General features: G+C 41.3%; 1 protein-coding gene across 17 annotated transcripts in view; it reads right to left on the reverse strand.

Annotated features, from left to right (window-relative positions):
• Positions 1-22,825, reverse strand: part of LIMCH1 (LIM and calponin homology domains 1) — a 356,706-nt gene that overhangs the window by 88,976 nt on the left and 244,905 nt on the right. For 12 of the 17 annotated variants that reach the window (XM_053577488.1, XM_053577484.1, XM_053577482.1 and 9 more), the window contains exons 4-7: positions 18,290-18,396; positions 12,779-12,809; positions 10,556-10,666; positions 2,056-2,251 (exon numbers count right to left, since the gene is read on the reverse strand). In XM_053577488.1, coding sequence (XP_053433463.1) covers positions 2,056-2,251; positions 10,556-10,666; positions 12,779-12,809; positions 18,290-18,396 — 445 coding nt within the window. Of the gene's footprint in view, positions 1-2,055; positions 2,252-2,625; positions 2,817-10,555; positions 10,667-12,778; positions 12,810-18,289; positions 18,397-22,825 lie in introns of those variants that run through there. The other 5 variants (XM_053577494.1, XM_053577491.1, XM_053577493.1 and 2 more) reach the window with 1 other exon arrangement.

Consider the following 22,825-nt stretch of genomic DNA (forward strand, 5'->3'; position numbering starts at 1 on the left):
GTTGAAGAATATCATGGTAAGACCTTCCCTAATTGATGGTGAGTACTAGGAAATAAACTTTCAAGACTTAAATGTTTTTCTAAATGTGGACGTGCTTATTAGGACTAGTAATCTCCCTAAGTAGAATCATTTGAAAAAAATAAATTTCATAAACTCTTATGAAATCCAGAATCTGGCTAAAATTATGCTACATTTTAAAAGGCAGTTTAAAAAAATGGTTTTTCTTTAAAAACCTCGTGAAGTCTTGATTAGTTTACAAGAACAAGCCTTAAGGTATCAGGCTGATTGGTGAAATCTGTGGTAAAATGCTCTTTCATGAATGGTGTTTTGAGAAGCTCAATGTTATTCTTTAGATGGAGAAAACATTTATAAAAAGGTTCTAACTTATCGATCTTAATTGCTACAAATTAAATTGTGCCTCAGCATATATTAGTACAATTTTAGTAATCACCATCTCAAATCCCTTCAAGATGTGGTTCGTTATAAACTCTGAAACCCTTGAAGCTGGTGACAGAATACATAAAGGATCTATATTACCAGTTATTAAAAACTCAGGATGAATAAAATGCAATAATTCAAAAAACCAAAAAAAAAATGGATGAAATAGTTTGTTTCAGATATGTTTTGGAAAAGTAAATCTACTTTTTAATTATGGTAAAGCTCAAAAATGAGATCATAGACTTGGTATTTAACTTTTAATAGTGTGGGTGGTACTTAAGATGTCATATAAAATTTTAGAAATGTTTTTCAAGAGGCTCACAATGCACCATGGAATTCTCTAGGCGTCACTTACTATGTGGCCCAAGGCCGATCTATTTGTTGGAAAATTTAAGTCTTAAACGAAAGCATTGGTTCAGTCATTTTAGAACAAACCTCTATTAGGTAAAAAGAAAGAAATTGGGCCAATGAAGGTGAGGAATATAAGGTCTGAACTCACACTTCTTGAAGCTAACATTGTTATGTTACCTTCTGAGAGTGATTTTTATCATTTGTAAATGTTGGGTGATTACTTAATTTTTCAAAGGCTCACTTGTAAGGTAAGGATGGGGAGCGCCTCACAGCTGGGGGGAGGAGTAAATGAGACTCTGCGTGACTATCTCTTCCATCTGTGCTGAGGACTAAATGAGAGATTGGGCGCTGAGTTACAGTCTGAGGACCAGGACACACCACCTATGCAAGCATCTCAGTAATGCAGAATTTTACACATGTAGCAGAAAGGCATCTTTGAGTTTTACAAGATAATTTTGATCGGGGAGGTAAGAGACTTATGTCTCTGGATATAGTATCATCGCTCAAATAATACATAATAAAATAGAAACAAATAAAAAATTCCCCACCAGCCTTGGTGCCTTTCTGCAAGTACAGAAAATATAAAAATATAAAGGTGCAATAAAAGTAAGGCAAACGGCTTCTGAAAATAGGCCCTGCATGTATATTCAATAACATGACTATACATTTTTGTAAAGAAAAATGATCACTTCTTTCAGGTGACATAAAATCCAAATGATCTGAATCAAACCCAGCCTCAGCACAGACAGGCAGTCTGGCTGGTGAAGTGTATAGTAACAGCCACCGGCATGGCGCTAGCCAGCCAGTCAGGTAGCATAAGCATCAGATTGCCAAAACCTGTGCCAATTAAAGTTGCAAAATCCCAGGCTTCAGAACCTTCCTAAGCATGTGCAGTGCATTTCCAGTTTGCTGGAAGTTGCTCCATTTCACTTCTACTGTGTGGCACTCACACAAACATCGCCCTTCCTCACTCCCTCCTTCTGGCACGCTTTATGAGCTAATGGTCTGCACAGCGTCCCGGTTCACTGCAACCAAGGGAGAAATGATGTAACACATTTTCCAGCAGAAGACAGGCTCACAGAGACAATGTTCAAATAGACGGCTGGTGGAGCCAAGCAAAACTCCACTGACCATGAAAAACAACATTCAGGTTTGTTCCTGCCAGCTTATAGAATTACCAGGTTCCAGCAAGGTGGATATGGGTGACAAGTCTGCCCGTTAAGGTTTCATTTCCAAGACGTGCATTCTAGTAAGACCCCAACCTACCATCGCTGCTTCCCCTGAGGACTACATCTGGTGAAGGTGTCTGCCGGGAGCGGGAGCCAAAGGAATCCAAGCTGTCGAAGGAATCATCTCTGCCATGGCGAGGGGGAGAGAGGGAGTCACTGCGCTCAGAATCCCAGCAGTCAATGTAGCCACTGTCTCGGATATTGCGTTTAGGACTCTCAATATCATCAGTCTCCTGGCGAAAAGAAAACAAAAGGATTGATTATAGGCATCACTGCAGCAGACAATTTATGATAGCAGGAACATCGGCCTCCAACTGTCTCCAAAACATCCTGCATGTCACATCAGTACGGAAAGCTTGTGGCAACCAGTTAGGGGACCGATGGCCATTTACAAGTCATCATTCTGTTCTTCAGCCCTCCTCTGCTGCAACTTTCTCTCCAGAAAATCATGCACAACATTAAAAAAAAAAAAAATCCCCAGACAAGTCATACTCCATAACATTAAAAAAAAAAAAAGCAAAGGAATTATAATACAGAATCACAAAGTTTGGATTTACAAAAGTGCAACAATAGATGCAAACCAAAATGAAAAAACCAAAACCTTAACCTTGAACTGTCTCTCGGACTCCATAACAGCATGTCTGTCCTGGGAGGGAGCCCCTAGTTTAGCTGTGCCACTGCTCCTGTTTTGAGCTGGCAAAGGCGGGCAGTATCTGTTTTTTGCAGCAGAATCAGTTCTGTAAAATCCCGGAGCAGCGTGCGTTCATCTTCTGCTACCTTGAAGGGAAATTCCTGCTCTGAAAGAGAGCTGTCTTTCTGAGGCAAAAAGTTTAAAAAAAAAAAAAAAAAGCAATGAAAAATATGCAAAACGCTTTTCCTGAAGCCTCAGAGGAATCTGGGCATGCTCCCGCTCTCCGCCAGCTCTTGGCGCTGGGGGAGCTGAGAGCATTTGTGGCTGACCCACATGTTGAGAGCAGGGAGAACAATGGCTGTCTTTGACAGCTTGTGATTATAAATTCTTTCCAGCACAAGCAGCACATACTAAAACACTAGAACTCCAGCAGAAGAAAGGTCAGTCAAAGCCATCCTCACCCTCGTATTATAATAAAAGCCTTGTTCCCGCCAGTGTCTTAGCATTAATTACAACAGTCCAGGCTGACGAAAACAAAAATAACTCCGGTCACTCAAAGATAAACCTCAGTTTAATATCCCCCAGACTATCGCTTACCGTGGATAATACCGGCAGAAGGGCATGTTCTCAGCAGCAAAGACTGGAATGTCACACTCTGGATTTCCCAGGATGTTCATGAAAGACCCCTCTTGCTTTCCCAATAGAAAGGAAAATAAATATTCTCCACGTCGGCAGTTTTGGAAACTGGTCTCAACTGTCTGAGATGCCCACAGCAGCCTTTGCAGGAAGTACCTTAGCTGGCTGCTTCTAGCAACTGTTTCCAGAGTCTCTGACATGCTCTGTAGCAGGAGGTACTACGAGGGGACGGAGTGGCTGTAATCCACAGGACACACACACGTTTTGCAGGAGTGGGCAAAGGGTCAAGGGTAGGTCTGAAAGGAGCTCCCCCCGCCAACTCCATCCACATGGAGGACCTGCTTAATCCCGTGAAGAACAGGTTGTCAGATGGCCGTGGTGAGCAGACTTGACCCTCCAGGGAAGGCAGAAATTCCAGTTATGGAAATTAAGGCAGCTTGCTCCTGGGTCAAAAGTGAAACAGGACTTGGAAAAAAGCCAAGCCTGACTAGCCAGGAAAGGAAGAAGTCATGACTCATTGAAAATTATAGACCTAAATTGGATACAGTTTCATATTTAATTTCTTTGGAAATATAAGTAATTGTCTTGGATTATTTATCTACTGTGCATAAGCCAAATGGCGAAAATGAAAAGCTTGCTTTTATTGAACACTTATTTTGAGTCTGGGGCTGTACATGGCGCTTTCTGCATGTTATTTAATCCTCATGATGTGGTTAAAACTATCTCCATTCCACACAAAAGAAAAATAAGAATCTAGAGGTTAAGTAACTTGATGGAGGTGAGACAGTAAGTGGTGATCCTGTAATTCTAACATAGGACTCTCTCCAAACCCCAAGTGGTAAGTCTGAAAACATGGGTTCATCTTTGGTGTGGTTACAGCTCCCCCATCATCTCCTCCACTACTGGACGCTTGCGGCGTCCTTATTCTATGCAGGATGCTGACCTTAGATTATGTTCTTAGCTAAATACCGCTTGTACCTTGATCACTAAACTACAAGCATTGCTCAATGGCAGGGATACGCTCTGAGAAATGCATCATTTGGTGATTTTGCCCTTGTGCAGATATCATAGAGTGATAAACCTGGGTGGTCAAGCTCACTACACACCTCAGCTGTAAACATACACATTATCTTACTGTGCTGAATACTGTAAGCAACTGTAACACAATGGGAGGCATCCGTGTATCTAAACATAGAAAGGTACAGTACAAATACGGTACAGGTTGAACACCCCTTATCCAAAATGCTTGGGAGCAGAACTGTTTTGGAGTTCAGACTTTTTTGGATTTTGGAACATTTGCATTATACTTACTCTTTGAGCATCCTAAATCCAAAATTCAAAATTCAAAATGCTCCAGTGAGAATGTCCTTTTTTTTTGTAGAGACAGAGTCTCACTTTACCACCCTTGGTAGAGTGCCATGATGTCACAGGACTCACAGCAACCTCCAGCTCTTGGGCTTCAGCGATTCTCCTGCCTCAGCCTCCCGAGCAGCTGGGACTACAGGCGCCCGCCACAACACCCAGCTGAGAATGTCCTTTGGGCATCACATCTTTGCTCAAAAATCTTCAAATTCTGGAGCATTTCAGAGTTTAGATTTTTGGATTAGGGATACTCAACCTATATTGTAATTAGGGATACTCAACCACTGTCATATATGTGGTCCCTCTCTGACCAAAATGTCCTTATGTGGTGCATGACCATTGCAAAAGAAAGGCGGTTCAGGGGAACAGTTAACAGAATGGTCTCAGAAGCTGGACTGGCTGCGTTTAAATCCTGGCTCTACTGTTGGCCAGCTATGTGACCTTAGGCAAGTTATTTCACCTTGGCAGACCTCAGTTTTCCCATCTGCAAAATAGGGCTAAAATAACGCCCATGTCACAGAACTGCTGGGAGAGTTAAATGTGTTAATATATGGAAAGCATTCAGAAAAATGTCTAATGTAGAATAGATACTCTAAAATTGTCAGCTATAGTTATAATTACTAACATTCACTCAGGTAGGTAGATATATGTGTGTGTATATATAAAACAACATTTGTAAATGCGGTTAAGGACATAGCTTTACACACTCTGAGAATCCTTCCTCTCTTTATTTACATCCCACCTCTTCAAGCCTTGGGTTCAATTTCCCACCAGCTCCTCAGGGAGCTAGTCCATCAGTCACATCTGGAAATAACGCCACTACAAGCTGCTTGGCATAGCATGGATGTTCAAGGAGATAGTATCAGAAAGCCTCCGCCCCAAGGCCCAAATGTCCTGCCCTCCTCTCTCCTACAAGGCCATGGGAGAAGAGAAAGGTAAAAAGGGAAAGTCAACATGCCTGTTGGAGCTTCAGCTGCTTCCTCACAGCTAGTTATGGGAAAGAAAAACAGAAGGGCCATTATGTTTGTGGCCATGTAGAGAGCCAAGCATAAAACCTTGGATGAAGCACAGGAGCGGGAGCTGAATGGCATGGCCCATCTGAAAAGTGGAAACCAGGCCACCCAGGGCTGCCTTAGCCACGCTAGTCTGCTAAGAAGCCCCGGGGGAAGAGAGAGGCCGGTTCTTCAGCCAGAAATGGAGATGTGGACATCAGCTGGATGGAGAACGTTTTGGGTGTCTATCTAGCCACAACAGCTTGATTTTTGGTCACCAGAAGTGGGGGAGGGTAAAATATAAACCAACACAAAGTGCTGCCATGGCCTGGATCCTCCTTTCCTGAGGTCCAACCACAAGGTCTCTGCTGTTCATTCAGGGGCCCGGTAGCTTTGCCCCCACCAGAGAGAGTGCTCTCAGGAAGCAAGGTGAGATTCCACCAGCCCACGGTGCCAATGGCTACTTAGTCATTCCAGAAAAGTGTGTTAATGAAGGAGGTGGAAGCTACCAGCTTCCATGAAATTTTTGATTATTTCAAAACTCATCTCTTCTTATCCCACTGTGTCTGAGTTACTGAGAACTCGCGAGGGTTGGTGGATGGCTTACAATATCTGAGAAACTCCAGATGTCTCTCTTTGACCATTCAGTACTTTCTGCTTCTTTTGTGAATTGTAAGATAGCTATTCTGGAGTATTTTAGGGTCCTGCTTCTCCAGCCTCATCACCCACTCTCCACCCACCACACTTCAGTTGCAGAAACTATTCATTCTCCAAAGAATCTTCCATGTGCCAGGTACTAGGGAACAGCGGTGTTCTTGTCAACGTGTGGCAGTGTCTGGCTGAGTGGTGGTCACTATTGTTGTTGTGTCTTTTTGTGCGCCATACAATGACAATTCTGATGGTCATTCCAGAAAAAGAGTTCCAAATAGCCTACAAAATCACCCTGTAGGCTATTAGCCTGTTAGTTCTAATAAAGAAGACAAAGAAAAAAAATAATAAACTCATCCTAGAAAAAGTGCACCAAACCGCATTGCTGATGTCACTACAGTCACCTTCAAAGTACTCCTCTTGGGAAGCCAAGCACTTGAGGCCACTGCCTAGTTCACCCTTTAAAGTAATCTTGGAAGTCTTTCTGGAATGACCATCAGAGCTGTCATGGTATGAGGTCTGACTATTAAATCCACCAACTTGCCAACATGAACTTATGTTGGCAGCACTGTACAAACAACTTGGTGAGGTTTCATAACCTTGGTATATCAGCGTCAGTATGACCTGATATACCTCAGTATCTGGCTGAGTGGTGTCACTATTGTTGTTGTGTGTTTTTGTGCGCCATACAATGACAATTCTGATGGTCATTCCAGAAAAAGAGTTGCAAAATTGCTTTGAAGGCTGGACTAGGCACTGGCATCAGTGTATAACTTCCTGAGAGGAGTACTTCAAAGCTGACTGTGGTAATATTCAGCAGTGAGGTACATGGAGCATGTTTTCTAAGAGGAGGTCATGAACTTATTTCTCATTCCTCTTAAATGCATATGGTTGGTGATAAGTATCATGAAAAAATAAGGTGGGTTGAGGAACTAGAAGCTGCTGGCATTGCTAGTTTAGGCAGAGATCTGGAATTGGTTTGCCCATCAGCCCCCTCCCCTTTATTCCTTTCTTTTATTAACACCCCTCACCTCTGAAGCAGGAGGGGGTTATGCCAATCATGGTGTCCTTTGCCCACTTCACAGTGACTGGTTCAGGGATAGGCCACACTCTGGGCCAGAGTACATCCCTAGGAATTTTACACGTGATACCGAGGGAAAGAATGCCCTTGCCTTTCTGGGCAAGGAGCTAGAAGCTGGTGATCCCAGGGATGACACTTGCCACGTTCCCTGTTATGAGAGAATGCCTGCCTATAGAAGGAATGAAAACTATAAGGAGTTTATAAACTATAAGAAGAGGTGAGAGAAATATTGAGAGAGGAAGAACCAGACCGTGAACCTTCTAGATCCAGTCCCTGAGACCTCTGGCATCTCCCAGTCCCATGGTTCTCCTTTTAATCTCAATATCCTTGTCATAAGGGCCCTTAGTACAACTTATGGGCCACTTCTTTTTTTTGGCCGGGGCTGGGTTTGAACCTGCCTCCTCTGGTATATGGGGCCGGTGTCCTACTCCTTTGAGCCATAGGTGCCACCCAGGGCCACTTCTTTTGGAAGGACTTCTTAGACACAACCAGGCTCAGTGAAAGGCACTGTCATAAGCTTTCTGAGACCCTTTTTTTTGTTCACAGCTGCAGCAACAGTCTGTGTATACCTGTGCCAGACTCTATGCCAAGGGCTCTACAGGTGCTACTGATCCACGTATTACAGAACCTGGGCAACTTGCACCCCAGTTAATCATTTTTGTGTACATTTCCCGCCCTAGAAAAAGAAATGTAAAAATATCTGCCTAGTCTCCTTTGTGAAAGAAAAATTTTTAATTTCACATTTATTTCAGCCTGTGCATATGCAGAAGAGATTACAGTTGCCCCTGAATACCTGTTCTCTCTACTAAAAATACTCACATTTTTAAGTTGAAATAAGGTCTACTTTTCCCAAGTCTTTCCTTGCAGCTAAGTATGTGTGTGCGACCAAGTCCAAGTCAGTAGGATGGAGGGAGTGGGCATAGTGTATAGCACCTTAAAGGAGAGTCATAGGCCCTTCTTCCCCCATTCTTCCTTTCTCTTGGCTCAAACATGAACGTGATGGCTAAAGCCTGAGCAGCCATCTTGGGCCAGCAGGTGGGAAGCTGTGGGTCGAGAGTGTTCACATAAAAAGATGAAAGGTGCTTGGGCCTCCTCTCACAAAACACACCAACCCTGGACTGCTGATGTCCAGATCTCATTTATGTGAGTTGGAAATAAAATTCTATTTTATTTTAGCTGTTTCTTTTCTTTTCTTTCTTTCTTTTTTTTTGCATTTCCCAGCTTAACCTAATTTAACTGGTAAACAAAGATAACATAGTAATAGTTCTAGGTACTTAGATCAACCAGTGAAGCTCAGGTCATTTACTCTCTAGCTAGACAGAATCAAGGGAGCATCGTAACTGGCCATTTCAGGGAAGTCATGCTTTCTCAAGGAACACTAACCCTATCATGACCTGTGATGATATCTACATTCATTAAATAGGGTAACAGGTGTTCACAACAGGTCATCTCAAGGCAACTGAAGTAACTGTCTCAGCAGGAAAGGAAGTTACAAGAGTTGAAGAAACCAACACTGCTCAGATTATAAGGGAGCTAGATTAATAGCAAGAAATATCAGTAATGAGAATGAATCAGATGCCAACAGAATTCAGCAGGGAACCGTGAGGCAGAGCTTTTAGAGTTTCCCCCAAATGACCCATATATTACTATTCAAGTTGAAATATAATAATAATAAAACAATAAATATTTAGACTTCTCAAATGCAGACTGGAACTTACCTTTGTAGTTCCTCTAAGAAATAAAGTTAGATGAAAAATTAAAGGATAAATCAGAGCTAAGACTAAAGCAACGCATTGTGTTTAAAAGTGTGGGGGTGTTTATATTATTTATAAAGGAATTTAGCTTAAAGCACTTGGTTAAATGTGTTACAAGCATTACAAAAGTCCATAAATATGTAAGCTATTTATGTGAAGAACTATTAGCATTATTAGCTTTGTTTTTATTATTTATTTTGAGGCAGAGTCTCATTTTGTCACCCTCAGTAGAGTGCCATGGAGTCATAGCTCACAGCAACCTCAAACTCTTAGGCTTAAGTGACTCGCTTGCCTCAGCCTCCCAAGTAGCTGGGGCTACCGGTGCCCACCTCAACTCCCACTACACTTTTTAGATACAGGATCTCTCTTGCTCAGTCTAGTCTCGAACTTCTGAACTCAGGCAACCCACCCACCATGGCCTCCCAGAGTGCTAGGATTATAGGTGTGAGACTCCGCACCTGGCTGGACTATTAGCTTTTATTTATTTATTTATTTATTTTACTATTAACTTTAATTTAAGGAAAGGAGAATAAATTGTTATAAAGTGGGAACAAATTCTTAATTTTGGTATTTTTTTTAAAAAAAAACATAAAGCGCCGAATGCCTCTCAATGAGGTCTCTTTAATTCATTTACTTTGTGTGTTACAGAAATAAGAGCAAGTAAGGCCTCAATTACTTATGGGGGCCTTATCCAAAACACATGGATACTGATTGCAAATGAGAACTCACCACTACTTTGTGGGAGTTACACACTGCATATTCCTGGACCTTAAAAAGGAACGCTTTGGAAGGTACACAGGGAACATTCCATTGTTTCTTTGACAAATATCTACCTCAGGTCAATTGTTCCCATAATTGAATAAACACATCAAACTTTAATAATGTACAAAATGGTTTCCAAATCTTCAAGTCATTCACATATAGTGGACAGAGAATGCTTCTAATTGATCAGAGCTTGTGCACGGTGGATGCCAGGGCAAGGGTTTGGCCCACGTTAACTCACCCACACCAAGGCCCTGACGGGTAAGCAAAATGACCTTTAGGATGAAAAGGCAAAGCAAGTTTTCATTCTTTGCATAATACTGCATTGTTTCATTCGAGCATTATTCCCCCAAGAAAACAAGCACGGAGCTCCTTGGCATACAAAGCCACACACTGACAGATCAAATTTGCTCTTTTGGAATTAAAGTTGGATAGAGCTCAGATCTCTCGTTGTCTGATGGGTATAAAAGTTGAGGCAGGTGTGAGATACTCAAGGCAAAGACGACATTGAGAAGACACGTGACTGTTTCCTTGAGTGCATGACGGCTTTGGCTTGTGCTAGTCCATCCCCAGTACTCTAATAATCTTAAAAATTATCTTAAAAACAAGCAAATATGCTGCTTGTCTGCCTTTTCTAAGCCTCATGGGATAAAGAAGAAAAGTCAAGTTACCTTTCTCATCTGAGCCAACAATCCTTCAAACTCCTTCAGGTTGAGCGTGGTGCCACTGTACGACGTACAGCTGTTGGCTGCTTTCCCCAGCCAGTAAATGGTAACTAACACCTGTGGAAAAAAACAACACACAAGAGCAGAATTTTCCCTCAAACAAAGGAATCAATAATGCTCCACTACTAGGATGCTGGAAGGAGAGAACTGATTTACAAAACCCCCAGCCCATGAGGTGTCCATTAAAAGCAAAATCGTTTTAATAAGAACCCAATGCCGTATCAGTCAACACAAACACGATTTGGTAGTTAAAGATTCCAGTTTTAGAAAAAGTTAGGTTGTGAGGAAGTGATCTCTAAGATACCAAGCTGATCTCTAAGACTGCAAGAAAGAAAAAGAAATCCTCCAAAATTGTTTTCATAGAGTGAATGTTTTACAGTTAGGCAGCCACATTTCCCAGACACTCTTTAGAATCTTCACCCAGGAAAGCAATGGGAGAGACTGCCAATTCCCTTTGAGAGAGGTGCTTTTGAAGGCCCATAATTTCTACTTGTCGGCACAGAGGTTCTCCTGATACCAATGGCCAACACCCCCCAAAGGAGTATCGATAAAAACTGATTAGTGGTTCTGAGCACAGGATCAACACAATAGATCTAATTAAAGTCAGAAGAAAGCAATGTCATGAATAACGGGATCTGCAGACATCTAGCTTTGGATGTAGTTAGATTCCCCTTAACCTGAGATGGGAAAATTTTAGCCTTGACAAGGTCAATACCAATTAAACGGCCTTGGTTTAATATTCATTACATGGTTTGAATAGTCCCTGTTCCTCCTCCTCCTCCTCCTCCTCCTCTTCTTTAGAGACAAGTTAGTCTCTAGGCTAGTCTTAAGCTCCTGGCCTTAAGCCATCCTCCCTCCTCGGCCTTCCGAACATTCAAGGGTTTGAAGCCATAGTCCTAACTTAATTTTGTTCTGCCTTTTCAGAGAAACTGCCCATGAAAGTGAATGCTCTTTACATTCACTTCCATAAAACCCAATAGGAGTCACTGACAACAACGAGCTTCTGAAAACAGAATTGTTAAGGATCTGAAGTTTATGGGTAAAAAACCAAGGCTACCCTTTTGTTTTCATTCTGTCTTATTGCTTCAACCTGCCTGAGAAGTACTTACTGTACTTCTTTTCACTTAGTAGGCCAGAAAATGCTTTGGACAATGTCATATAGTTTCGTAGTTCCCACTGGCAACAGGCCCAAAATATGGTCATGTGCATTGAGGCAAGGATGTGATTCAGTTTTTACTTGTGCGGTACAATTTTACTTCATGAATCTTTCAAAACTTCCAGGACCTCTTATTTTTAACTGATTGCTTACAAATAAATTTTCAGAGAGCAGGTGATTCCAGTGTCAGGACATTAACTAGGATCATAAAAAAACTAAAGTGTGCTAAGAGGATGAGGCTGTGGTGAAAGGTGTAACAGGAAAGTAGAAGGTGGACTGTGTTGTGTTTTAGATGAAGACTTTTCTGACTTGTTTAACACTGTATGATGAAAAAAATGGCATATACCTCTATTATAGAGAAAGGAAAAGAAGATAAGAAGAAGAAAGTCAATCAAATATAATAGCACCTGGGAAATCAAAAGAAAAATAGGTTACAGCCAATTTTTAAATTTTGGATGCAGAAGGTGACTTCTCATATTCCTCAATTTAAATTTAAAATAAAAGAGCACTCACACACATGTCTTTTGAAACTAAAATCTAACTACCAAAAGTCGATTTGGGGAAGTGGTAGTAAAAACACAAAAGGTTAATGGGAAAACAAAATACTCAAAAGTACAGGTCCACAGCAGTCAACACTATTCATATTATACTAATCTTTCCCTAAAACTATCTGCCCAACTGCTTAATTCAATATACTACTTCTGCCAACTAATGTTAACATTGAGAACGATACTGTGCATGTAAGTAACCAATCGCAGACAGAGCGTAAACTTTCATTTGTTTATTTCCGCTTTGAATGCTTATCTACTTAAAGAGAAACACCTCACTTTTACATCTACTATTTTTATTTTTTATCACAGTCTTTAATTATTCTATCAGATACACATACATTTTTTTCTAGGAAAAAGTCTTTCCAGCAAGGCATGTGAGAGGCAGTGAACACAGTTAAATTTTACAACTAACCTACCAAAGTCAGAGGATATAGGTGTAGAAAGAGAAGTTAAAACACTTACATTTTTCAGCTTCCTACTATAATCCAGGCTCCTAGTTAAGGAAAAGGAAAAGAAAATAGTGTCAGAATAGTGGTTTGTTCACTGGGATCTTCCCCCGAATGCCTCTAAGATGTACTTGACGTGAACAAATATAATGAAATCAGAAGAATATCATAGTTGTTTAAGGTTTATGATTAGTGATTTCAGGCACTGAATAAAATTATTTAGAAAGCAAACTATAGAAGGACAGGGTGGAATTAAAATTCCATAGTGCACCATGAAAAGACGAATGCTTTGTAACATCTGGAAAATAAAGAATTCCGTTTAGAACTGGAATTGTTTATATTTGCATTCTCAAAGTTTCACCACTGGAGGTTCTGCCTTGATAGTGGACTGCTGTCAAATTGAAATCTGACTGCCCTTCGAAAATCTTGAAACAAGTACTTTTAATAAAGGTCTGAAAGCTTACTCTAGTAGATCTGAAAACATGTATACAGAAAGCAATCCCGGGCAAATATTTATTCTTTTCTGCTCTGGACAAAAATTAGCTTCGGGAATTAACCATCAGCAGGAAAATAGGCATGTTATGTTGAAATATACACGCATGCATTCTCAAATATTTACAAAATGTTTGCTCTAAATCTATAACCAAAGAAGCTATTTGATGGTACCTTCTAAATATTCACAAAAAGAAATACAAAAATTTCTCCACAGTTATTCAAAGTTTCTTTAATGTGTCAGCAAATAAACACATATGTTTATCTGTTTATTTTTTCCACAGTAACTTCAGTAAGGCAGGTGGGAGTATAATCTATCATATAAGTCAGTTAAGAATTCTCTTAAAGTATTTAGACCCTGATTACTTCATTGTGGCATACTCTGACCTAAAAATACATATTAACTTGTAGGTGGACAATTTTTAGTCAATTGAGATGTGAAGGAATAAAAAACAATGCAGGGTGCTATAGTGATAAACCCATCAACAGGGGCTTAGATTGAAAGACGCATTGGTCTGATTTGGATTCTATTAAGAAAACATTTTCATCTCTTTGCTCTTCCTCCCCCCACCCACTCCCTCAGCAGGAGGGAAGGAGAAAGGGGGGTGGGGTCTTGGTGTGTGACACCCCTCTTGGGGGCAAGACACAATTGTAAGAGGGACTTTACCCAACAAAGGCAATCAGCGTAACCTGGTTTCTTGTACCCTCAAAATCCCCAACAATAAAAATAAATAAATGAAGAAGAAAATATTTTCATGTTTCTGTTTCTAATAGAAAAAAATAGCATGTCATCTGCTTAGACATCTTCTAGGATTTTTTCGTTAATTTAACAAAGAAACCAGATTTAAACATCCACGTATAAAAGATGTACAATTTTTATGAAAAGCAGGTTAAAAATGGGGAACATAAAACTTTATCTGCATTGACAATAAAAGTTCATTGACTAAAACCGTGACTGGTGCTAACAATGATGCGGGGGTGCGTGGTAGGAACCCACAGGGTTTGTTGGATGACTTCCCCGTAACAACCAATTATGCACAAATACGTCCACGTTTTTACAAAGATGCTCAGGAGCAATCCAAAGCCTGTCCATGCGTTCACATAACTGCTTTGATTCCCTGGGATGACACGTGCCTTTCTGGATTATGCTTTGCTTTCCCATCAAGCTTTCTAGCCTCCATTACAGGTAGAGTTCACTAAATCGCACACGCAGTAATCATTTGCAGGCTCTTCCCATTTTTTCTTTTTGGGTCTACTCAAGTTACTTCTCAAAACAATTTTTTAAAAAAGCAAGAAAAATTGCCCCAAATGAAGCTGAACTAAAAAGTATTTTTTTTTAAAGACAATTTTCAGAAAAGCATCCACATTTCCTCTGTGGGGTCCCCCCTCACGGTTTATGCTGTTCATTGGTGACAATGGGGTGCCTCCATGTGTGCCCGTGTTCTGCTCAGCTCTGGGAGAGGTAAAAAGAAAATACGGCAGTTCAACTTTCTTCTACCTTAGCTTACAAAATCTGCATATGTTACAAATGTCCCCTGTACAATGCCACATTCAATCAGTGTCACTTACTGAAAAGTTGGGAAGCAGATAGTTTATTCCACACTCCTCACTAAAGCTAGAAACTTTAGTTTCTTCAGTTCCTAAGGACTGCAAATAAGTGTAAGGCATCATTCTAAGGCAAAATTTTTTTATGTTCTTCTAAATGTTTATACAGTGAAATAAATGTTCTCCTTTGTGACTCCGGGTTCAATTACTAAGCTGCCTGGGGACTCCCCTCCCACCACACTCATCCATATGTGTTACAGTCAACCACACCCTGCACAGTTACTTTTTTTTTTTTAATTCAAATTAATATGAGGGAACAAATTTTTAGGTTACATTGTTCTCACTTCCAAGGTAAAGTTTAAGTTGCAGGAGAGCCCCTCCCCCAGGGGGGCTGCTGAGCACTCACGCTTCACACATTAGGTGGGATCCTGCCAGGTGCCCTCCCTCCTCCACCAATCGCCCTCCCCCTTCCCTCTCCTCTCCCTGTTCACCCTTCTCCCTTACAAACTGGAGTGTATGTATATCATGGAACACTATTCAGCCATAAGAAGATGGAGACTTTACATCTTTTATGTTTACCTGGATGGAGTAACTTCCCTTTCTCTTTTATTTATTTACTTACTCATTTATTTATTTTTGAGACACAGTCTCACTTTGTCACCCTAGGTAGAGTGCCATGGCATTATAGCTTACAGCAACCGCAAGCTCTTGGGCTCAACTGATCTCTTGCCTCACCCAAGTAGCTGTGACTACAGGCAGCCACCACAATGCCCAGCTATTTTTAGAGACCGGGTTTTGCTCTTGCTGAGGCTGGTCTGGATCTGGTGAGCTGAGGCAATCCACCCACCTTGGCCTTCCACAGTGCTAGGGTTATAGGCTGAGGCACCGCGCCTGGCCTTTCCCTTTTTCTTTTAAAGAGGAAGCTGGTTTTTCTTTGTACCTGCTCTTCCTCTGCTCTGAAAGCCCCACAGGTCTTCCCATTAGCCAGGTCTCAGACCCCAGCCCTTGTCTAAAATACCAACACTTCCAAACAGCCACCCTTAACTACGTCTGCATGGGCCACTCTTTCCACATCACTCTGTGTTAATTTTCTGCCCAGCACTTATCACTTCTTGCAGCCATTTTCTTAGCTTACTTATTTGCTCCTCGTTTTTTGATGCCAGAGTGTAAAGTGCACAGGGCAGGGACCTTGGCTGTCATGGTCAGTCGGTTTCTCTGGTGATGAAAATGATCAATATCTGGCACATAGGGGTTGCTCAGCAAATGTGTGCTGAATGAATGAATGAATGAAAAGAGGGGAACGTGATGGAGAAGTATTGCCTAAGGAAAATAAAGAGTGCTTAAATGAAGGAAAAATTCAAAAGGGGAGAAAACGAAAAGAAATGCAAAAGAGAGAGATGGAAAGACAGAATAGAGAAGAAAAGCAGGCAGAGGGAAGAGATGGGGAGAAATGAAGGAGGAAGGTCAGAAGGACAGGAAGAGAAGGGGATGGTGAGTAACTAAGAAGGGACCGTGTCCACGTGCCACTTGCTTACATGACCTTTTCCCCTTGAGGTTGCTTTCCACACCTTTTAATTAAAGTCTCTTTATTGAGAAGTTGGTTGTAGAACTTTCCAGATCTACCTACACAGAGCTAGCTTTACCTAGAATCATTCCTGAGAGAACCATCTATCCAGTTCTGTGTCATAGATGAAGACACAGCCCTACTGGCTCAAGGGAGTTTACCCAGGACCACAGATCTAGCGGGTAGCAGACTCAGGACTAAACCCCCATGTCCCGATGCCCAGGTTTTGTAGATAAGAAATAAAGGTGATGTGAGTTCTGAATTTCTAAAATCAGTCTCAGAATTCTCCTGGTTTAGTGACATATTGATTTAAAGTGTCTCTTAAAAAAAACAAACAAAAAATGGAATGCAGCTGTAGACACTGTTGAAGTGAACTTTCTTTCACCCTCCCAGCCCTGTATGTGACCAAGTGTTACCCACGACTGTGCACAACTGACATTGTTCCTGGTCACCGGCCACTCAGGTGCATGTGAGATGAGGCAGAACCTAAAACAACTTCCTAAAATGCACAACGATTTATGGAGGATGGATTTACGTACAGTAGTCAATGGAGCATGTGACGACTCAGATGAGGTGTACCGTGGTTTTCAGACTCAAATATCCTAATTTGTATTCTGCTCCTTTTTTCACTTAACTAAAAATTTTCCATGAGAAATATTAAAGAATGGCACACAGACAACAGAGAAGTAATTTTAGATAATCCGTCACGTCTGACTTTCTTATTCCCAGTCATGAATCATAAAACCCAATAGAGACTCCAAATTTCATGTCCTTCAGTAGTTTCCACTTTGTCCCCAGTTTTCCCCAGGATTAAAAAAAAAAAAAAAAAAAACTCAAGATCAGCAAATAGCATAACATTGGACAGCTCTGAATTTTGGCTTCTCTTCCTTTTCTATTTTTCCATGACAAAATGACCCAAAAGTAACCAAAAGGGGAAAATTTGCCAATCCACAACCCCCATCTATGTAAGTAAGCTCGTTTATTATTTGACTAAGGTGGAAAAGGTTTTAAATGAAATCAGTAGGGTCTAAAGAACTTCTAAACTATCACAGCTGGTCATCTACTCTGCCATCTCATAAGGTCATTTCTTCTGGTCACAAACTTTTCCTTACCAAAAGTATACATTTGTCTTTTCTTTTACTGTGACATTCTACTCCAGGAATTCTTTGGTCCCAAACACAGCACACTGAGTAGGCACAGTGAGTAACAGCCAAAAGACCAATGATCCATCTTCAAGAACTTGATCCCTGGCTCAGTGCCCGTAGCTCAGTGGCTAAGAGCCCCAGCTACATAACACCAAGGCTAGGGCGTTCAAATCCAGCTCAGGCCCACCAAACAACAATGACAACTACAACCAAAAAATAGCCAGGCACTGTGGCGGGCACCCGAAGGCCCAGCTACTTGGGAGGCTGAGGCAAGAGAATCACTTAAGTCCCGGAGTTTGAGGTTGCTGTGAGCTGTGACATTACAGCACTCTACCGAGGGTGACATATACAAATGTAAATGAAGATGAGATTTCTCCATCATCTAATGCCTTCCCTGCGTGGCAGAGCTCAGATCTGCTCACCTAGTTTTCTGTCTTCTAAGCGCCTATCCAGCTGCTCAATTGGAGTCAATAAATGGCTTTTGTCTAACACATACAGATTCTGTACCTATTTTTCTGTTGCCTCTGTTAAGCTTTACTTGAGATTTTCCCTTGCCTTTTCAAAGTTCTAATTCTTTCAAAAAATTATGTTTGATCAGAATGAAAAGCTATGGGCAGAGGGAGGGCCAATGCGTGCTGTTCTGAAAGCTTGATATTCAGTTTCACATTTTTATTTTATTAGACATAACCAATTCTCTTCCTCTGAAAACTTACAATATAATCACAAAACTGCAAATCAAACCATAGGAGTTTCCTTCCAACATTAATCATGCATAACTTACTTGACTGTTACTCTGCTTGATGTGTCCTGGAGGTCACTCGGGTCAAAAAGCTGAGACTCTTTAAGGCCGAGCTCTTTACAACCTCTCAAGAATAAGATAATATTGTCCTGGAAGGAAGAAAAGAAATCCAAGTCTATATTATTTTAGATTATCTTTATGCACCAGCTCCTCCCAAATTGCTGTGAGAACACCACTCACTAAGGTAGCTAGAGTCAGTTCCCAATGACACTTATTGTATTACAAATCAAATACTTTGTTAGGAAATGCTAAATGGACACTTCAAACTTCCAAATCCACAGTTAGGTCAAATTCACTTTTTCCTTTTAGCTTGACACATTGTACAAAACTGCAATTAAAACGCCATTTGAGAAGGAAATCTTAGCATTGTTTGGAGAAATAGTGCCCCAAACCCAGTCATTTCATATTGCTGCAAAGTTCTTCGTGTCTTCTTGCCTAGAATCTGGTTCAAATTGATATTTTATGGGAAGTTTTCTCTTCTTCAGCAAATTATTATTCTTTTTTTTTGAAACAGAGTCTCACCTATGTTGCCCTGGGTGGAGTGCCGTGGAAATATAGCTCACAGCAACCTCAAACTCTTGGGCTTAGGCAATTCTCTTGCCTCAGCCTTCCAAGTAGCTGGGACTACAGGCACTCGCCACAATGCTCGGCTATTTTTTTTGTTGCAGTTGTCATTGTTGATTTTAGCTGTTATTGTGATTTTAACTGGCTCGGGCTGGGTTCGAACCCACCAGCCTCAGTGTATGTGGCCGGCGCCCTACCCACTGAGCTACGGGTGCCACTCAGTAAGTTCCTTTTATTAATAGATTTTCTAAAGTGTACCCTTCATGTATTTTACATCCTTTATAGGCTTTGACCAATAAAGCCTTTTGTGGACTATACATTGAATTAAATGCAAAAAAAAATCTTGACTTAACTGGGAGGGCAAAAAAGGGGATCTTGGAAAGCTTTTGATAATAATGCAAAAGATTTCTCCTCAAAGTGAAATTTTCTCTAGCAGGTACAAAGTGACATTGAATTGGCAGGCACAATTGACAATTAAGGAGGGGTCTGGTCTTCATCTGTTGAGTCATTAAGAATAAACAAATGGTCTGAAAGGGATTGCATATCAAGGGTCTTCCTTTTGGAATTCCCAGGTATTAGTCAAGAGGTTTATTGGTTACAAGTCTCTGATGGTCCTCTTTCTAGAAGACTTCCAAAGAGGCTAACTCACCCCCCTGGTTAGTGAAAACTACGGGACAGGGAATGTCAGCCCCATGAGCCAGGCTGATGTGAGTCCATCTAAATGCAGTTTGACAAATTGAACAGAATACGTAGTGTTTCCCAATTACTCAGTGTACACAGGACTCTAAGCTGACCCCCAAGAATCCTGCCCCCTGATGCACACAGCTTGTATCATTGGCTCCCCCCCCACCTGCCTTTTTTTTTTGCAGAGACAAGAGTCTCACTTTACCACCCTCACTAGAGTTCCATGACGTCACAGGACTCACAGCAACCTCCAGCTCTTGGTCTTCCGCGATTCTCCTGCCTCAGCCTCCCAAGTAGCTGGGACTACAGGCACCCGCCACAATGCCCAGCTATTTTTTTGTTGCAGTTCGGCCGGGGCTGGGTTTGAACCCGCCACCCTCGGTATATGGGGCCGGCGCCCTACTCACTGAGCCAAAGTGACATCTGTGAATATGATGAAATATCACTCTGTGGTTTTGTCACTAATGAGTTGGCTTTGAGTTAACCATAAAAAAAGATTAACTGACTTAATCAGAGGAACTTTTACAAGAAGGTGAAGTCGCTACTGCTGGCCACGAGTTCCATGGCTGTAAGGAGACAAATTCTGTTTCCAACCACATGAGCTTCAAAGAAAGATGCTGAGATAAGATCTTAGCCTCCACTAACACCTTCATTTCCACCCTGCGAAACCCTGAGCTAACAACGCAGTTATGCCATGACCAGACTCTGATATACAGATGTGAGATAATAAATGGGCATCATTTTAAAGTGCTAGGCTTATGATAATTTTTATTTTATTTTATTATTTTATTTATTTTTATTTATTTATTTTGCAGTTTTTGGCCAGGGCCAGATTTGAACCCGCCACCTCTGGTATATGGGGCCAGCGCTCTACTCCCTTGAGCCGTAGGCGACGCCTAAGCTTATGATAATTTTTAATGCAGCAATAAAAATTTAATACATTCAGGCTCAAAAGAATAGCAAGAGCAGTAGCAATGAGTGCTAACCTTCCTAGAGCCATTCATTCACCCTGCATTCTCGTAAGAGCTTTACTTATGTCAGCTCATTTAATTCCTGCACAACCTTAGGAGCAATATTTATAGATGAGCAATGCAAGACACGGAATAATGCCACAAAGGGTCCAAGATAGTCCCCAAAGGACGGAAGTGCAAAGAAAAAAATTAAGGCATAAATGAGCATCAACACAGCATAAAATCTGAGGCTGGTACCAAAAGATGATGAGGCTCTGCAGGGGTAATCACAGGGGGCCCAAAGGCTGTGGAAGGCCATCTGCAGGATGTCACAGGGGGCTGTTCTGAGAGTGAAATCCCAAGTGCGTGGTGGAAGGAGATCTCTGGGGGTTAGGCCGGGAAGAGGTAGACAGTGTGAAGGAAAGATTTAAAAGGAATGAGACCAGGAGACCAATAAGGAGATACTACAGTCTCATTTCCTCCTACTGAGGATGCTTTCATCCCAGAATGTTTTCCTTCCTGGGCAAGGTCTGGTCTTTTTCAGCAGACAAGAAGTGCCATCATTCACAAGGTTCCCTGCAGGCTGCCAAGGAGCTGGTCACACCAAGCCTGAAGTCCCCCAGTCCTCTACTGGTCTCTCTGTTCCTCTCCACATTTTAAAATTATAAGTTCCCTACAATCCCCTCAGTTTTGCAGTTTTCTGCATTCTTGGCAATATATTTTTCAGTGATTAACTTTGCTGTAGGGAAAAAATAAAAGGGAACCCAGAAGAGAAAAAGGGAGTGATAGCGAGTCCTTTTTCATGGACTCAGATTTACTACTTGTATGTCGATCGTCCTGTTGCTAAATTTAAATAGAACATCTTTCCTTCTAAAAAAAAAAAAAAAGAAAGAAAGGACTTTGTCCCACTATTTCAGTTATTTGAAATAACTTGTTTTAGATTCAATTGCAATCCTTCTTTTTCCAGTTAATGTCATTAACATACAAACATATCCATTCATTGTTGAACTTAGCTATGTCAACAGGGCCAGTCCCCTACCTCTCCCAGATCTACGCCAGTCTCACAACCCTCTTTTGCTCGGTACTAGGCCTCCAACTGTACCACGCTGCCTCCCAGAGACAGCAAAACCACGAGCCCCCCCTGCCTGGAGTTTTGCTCTGCTCACGGTCCACAGAGGAAGCAGTCACAACATGAGGAGAAATGTGAATGTCATTTGGCATCCTGACACGTTATAGATGATGGGTTAGAAAAATGAGCAGACAAGGGAAGGAATAAAAGTCACTTATTTATTATTAATAGCATATTTATGAGCACATATTGAGGTAAAAATTGCTATAATGAAGTATTGCTGAAAACTAGAAAAATACTTTGCCACTATAAGAATCAAAGCTCACTAGTGAATTCTTTTTAAAAAGGCTTTTTTCTTCTTTTTTTAAGACAGGCACCCTGAGTAGAGAGCCGTGGGGTCATAGATCACAGCAACCTCAAACTCTCGGGCTCAAGCAATTGTCTTGCCTCAGTTTTTCTATTTTTAGTTGAGACGGGGTCTTGATCTTGCTCAGGCCGGTCTAGAATTCCTGAGCTCAACCTATCCACCCACCTCCGCCTCTAAAAAGGCTTTAAAAAAAATAAAAACTACTATTCTTAAGAAAGTAGGTTAAAGATCAAGGAAGGCATTAGATATAAGGAGACCATTATGAGGACGTACATGAGACATTTTGTAATATAAACATTTGTAGCTTACACACGTTATTTATACCATGTGTCTGGTCTGTGCTAAGCACATACATAGATTCTCTCCTTTATTCTCAAAGTAGCCACAAGCAATAGGCGTTCTCCTTTTCACAGATGAGAAATTGAGGCACAGGGAGGTTAGGTACCAACCCAGTCACCCAGCTGCTGAGAGTGCCTCCCAATTAACTCCATATGGAAGAAGAAAGTGAAGTTTCTCCAGATTTGAAAAGTCGAAGTCTAAAAAATGGCAATTTCTCCCCAACAACAAGTGATGCCTTGGTATTGCTGCCTTTTTGAAATTTCAATTTTTTTTTTTTTTGAGACAGAGTGTTACTCTGTTGTCCTGGATAGAGTGTCATGGTGTCATCACAGCTCACAGCAACCTCAAACTCCTGAGCTCAAGCAATTCCCCTGCCTCAGCCTCCCAAGTAGCTGGGACTACAGGCACCTGCCACAATGCCTACCTAATTTTTCTATTTTTAGTAGAGACAGGGGTCTCACTCTTGCTCAGGCTGGTCTAGAACTCCTGAGCTCGGGCTATCCACCTGCTGTGGCCTCCCAGAGTGCTAGGAATACAGATGAGAG

The sequence above is a fragment of the Nycticebus coucang genome, chromosome 23 (genome assembly GCF_027406575.1).
Source record: "Nycticebus coucang isolate mNycCou1 chromosome 23, mNycCou1.pri, whole genome shotgun sequence".
Taxonomy (NCBI): Eukaryota; Metazoa; Chordata; class Mammalia; order Primates; family Lorisidae; genus Nycticebus; species Nycticebus coucang.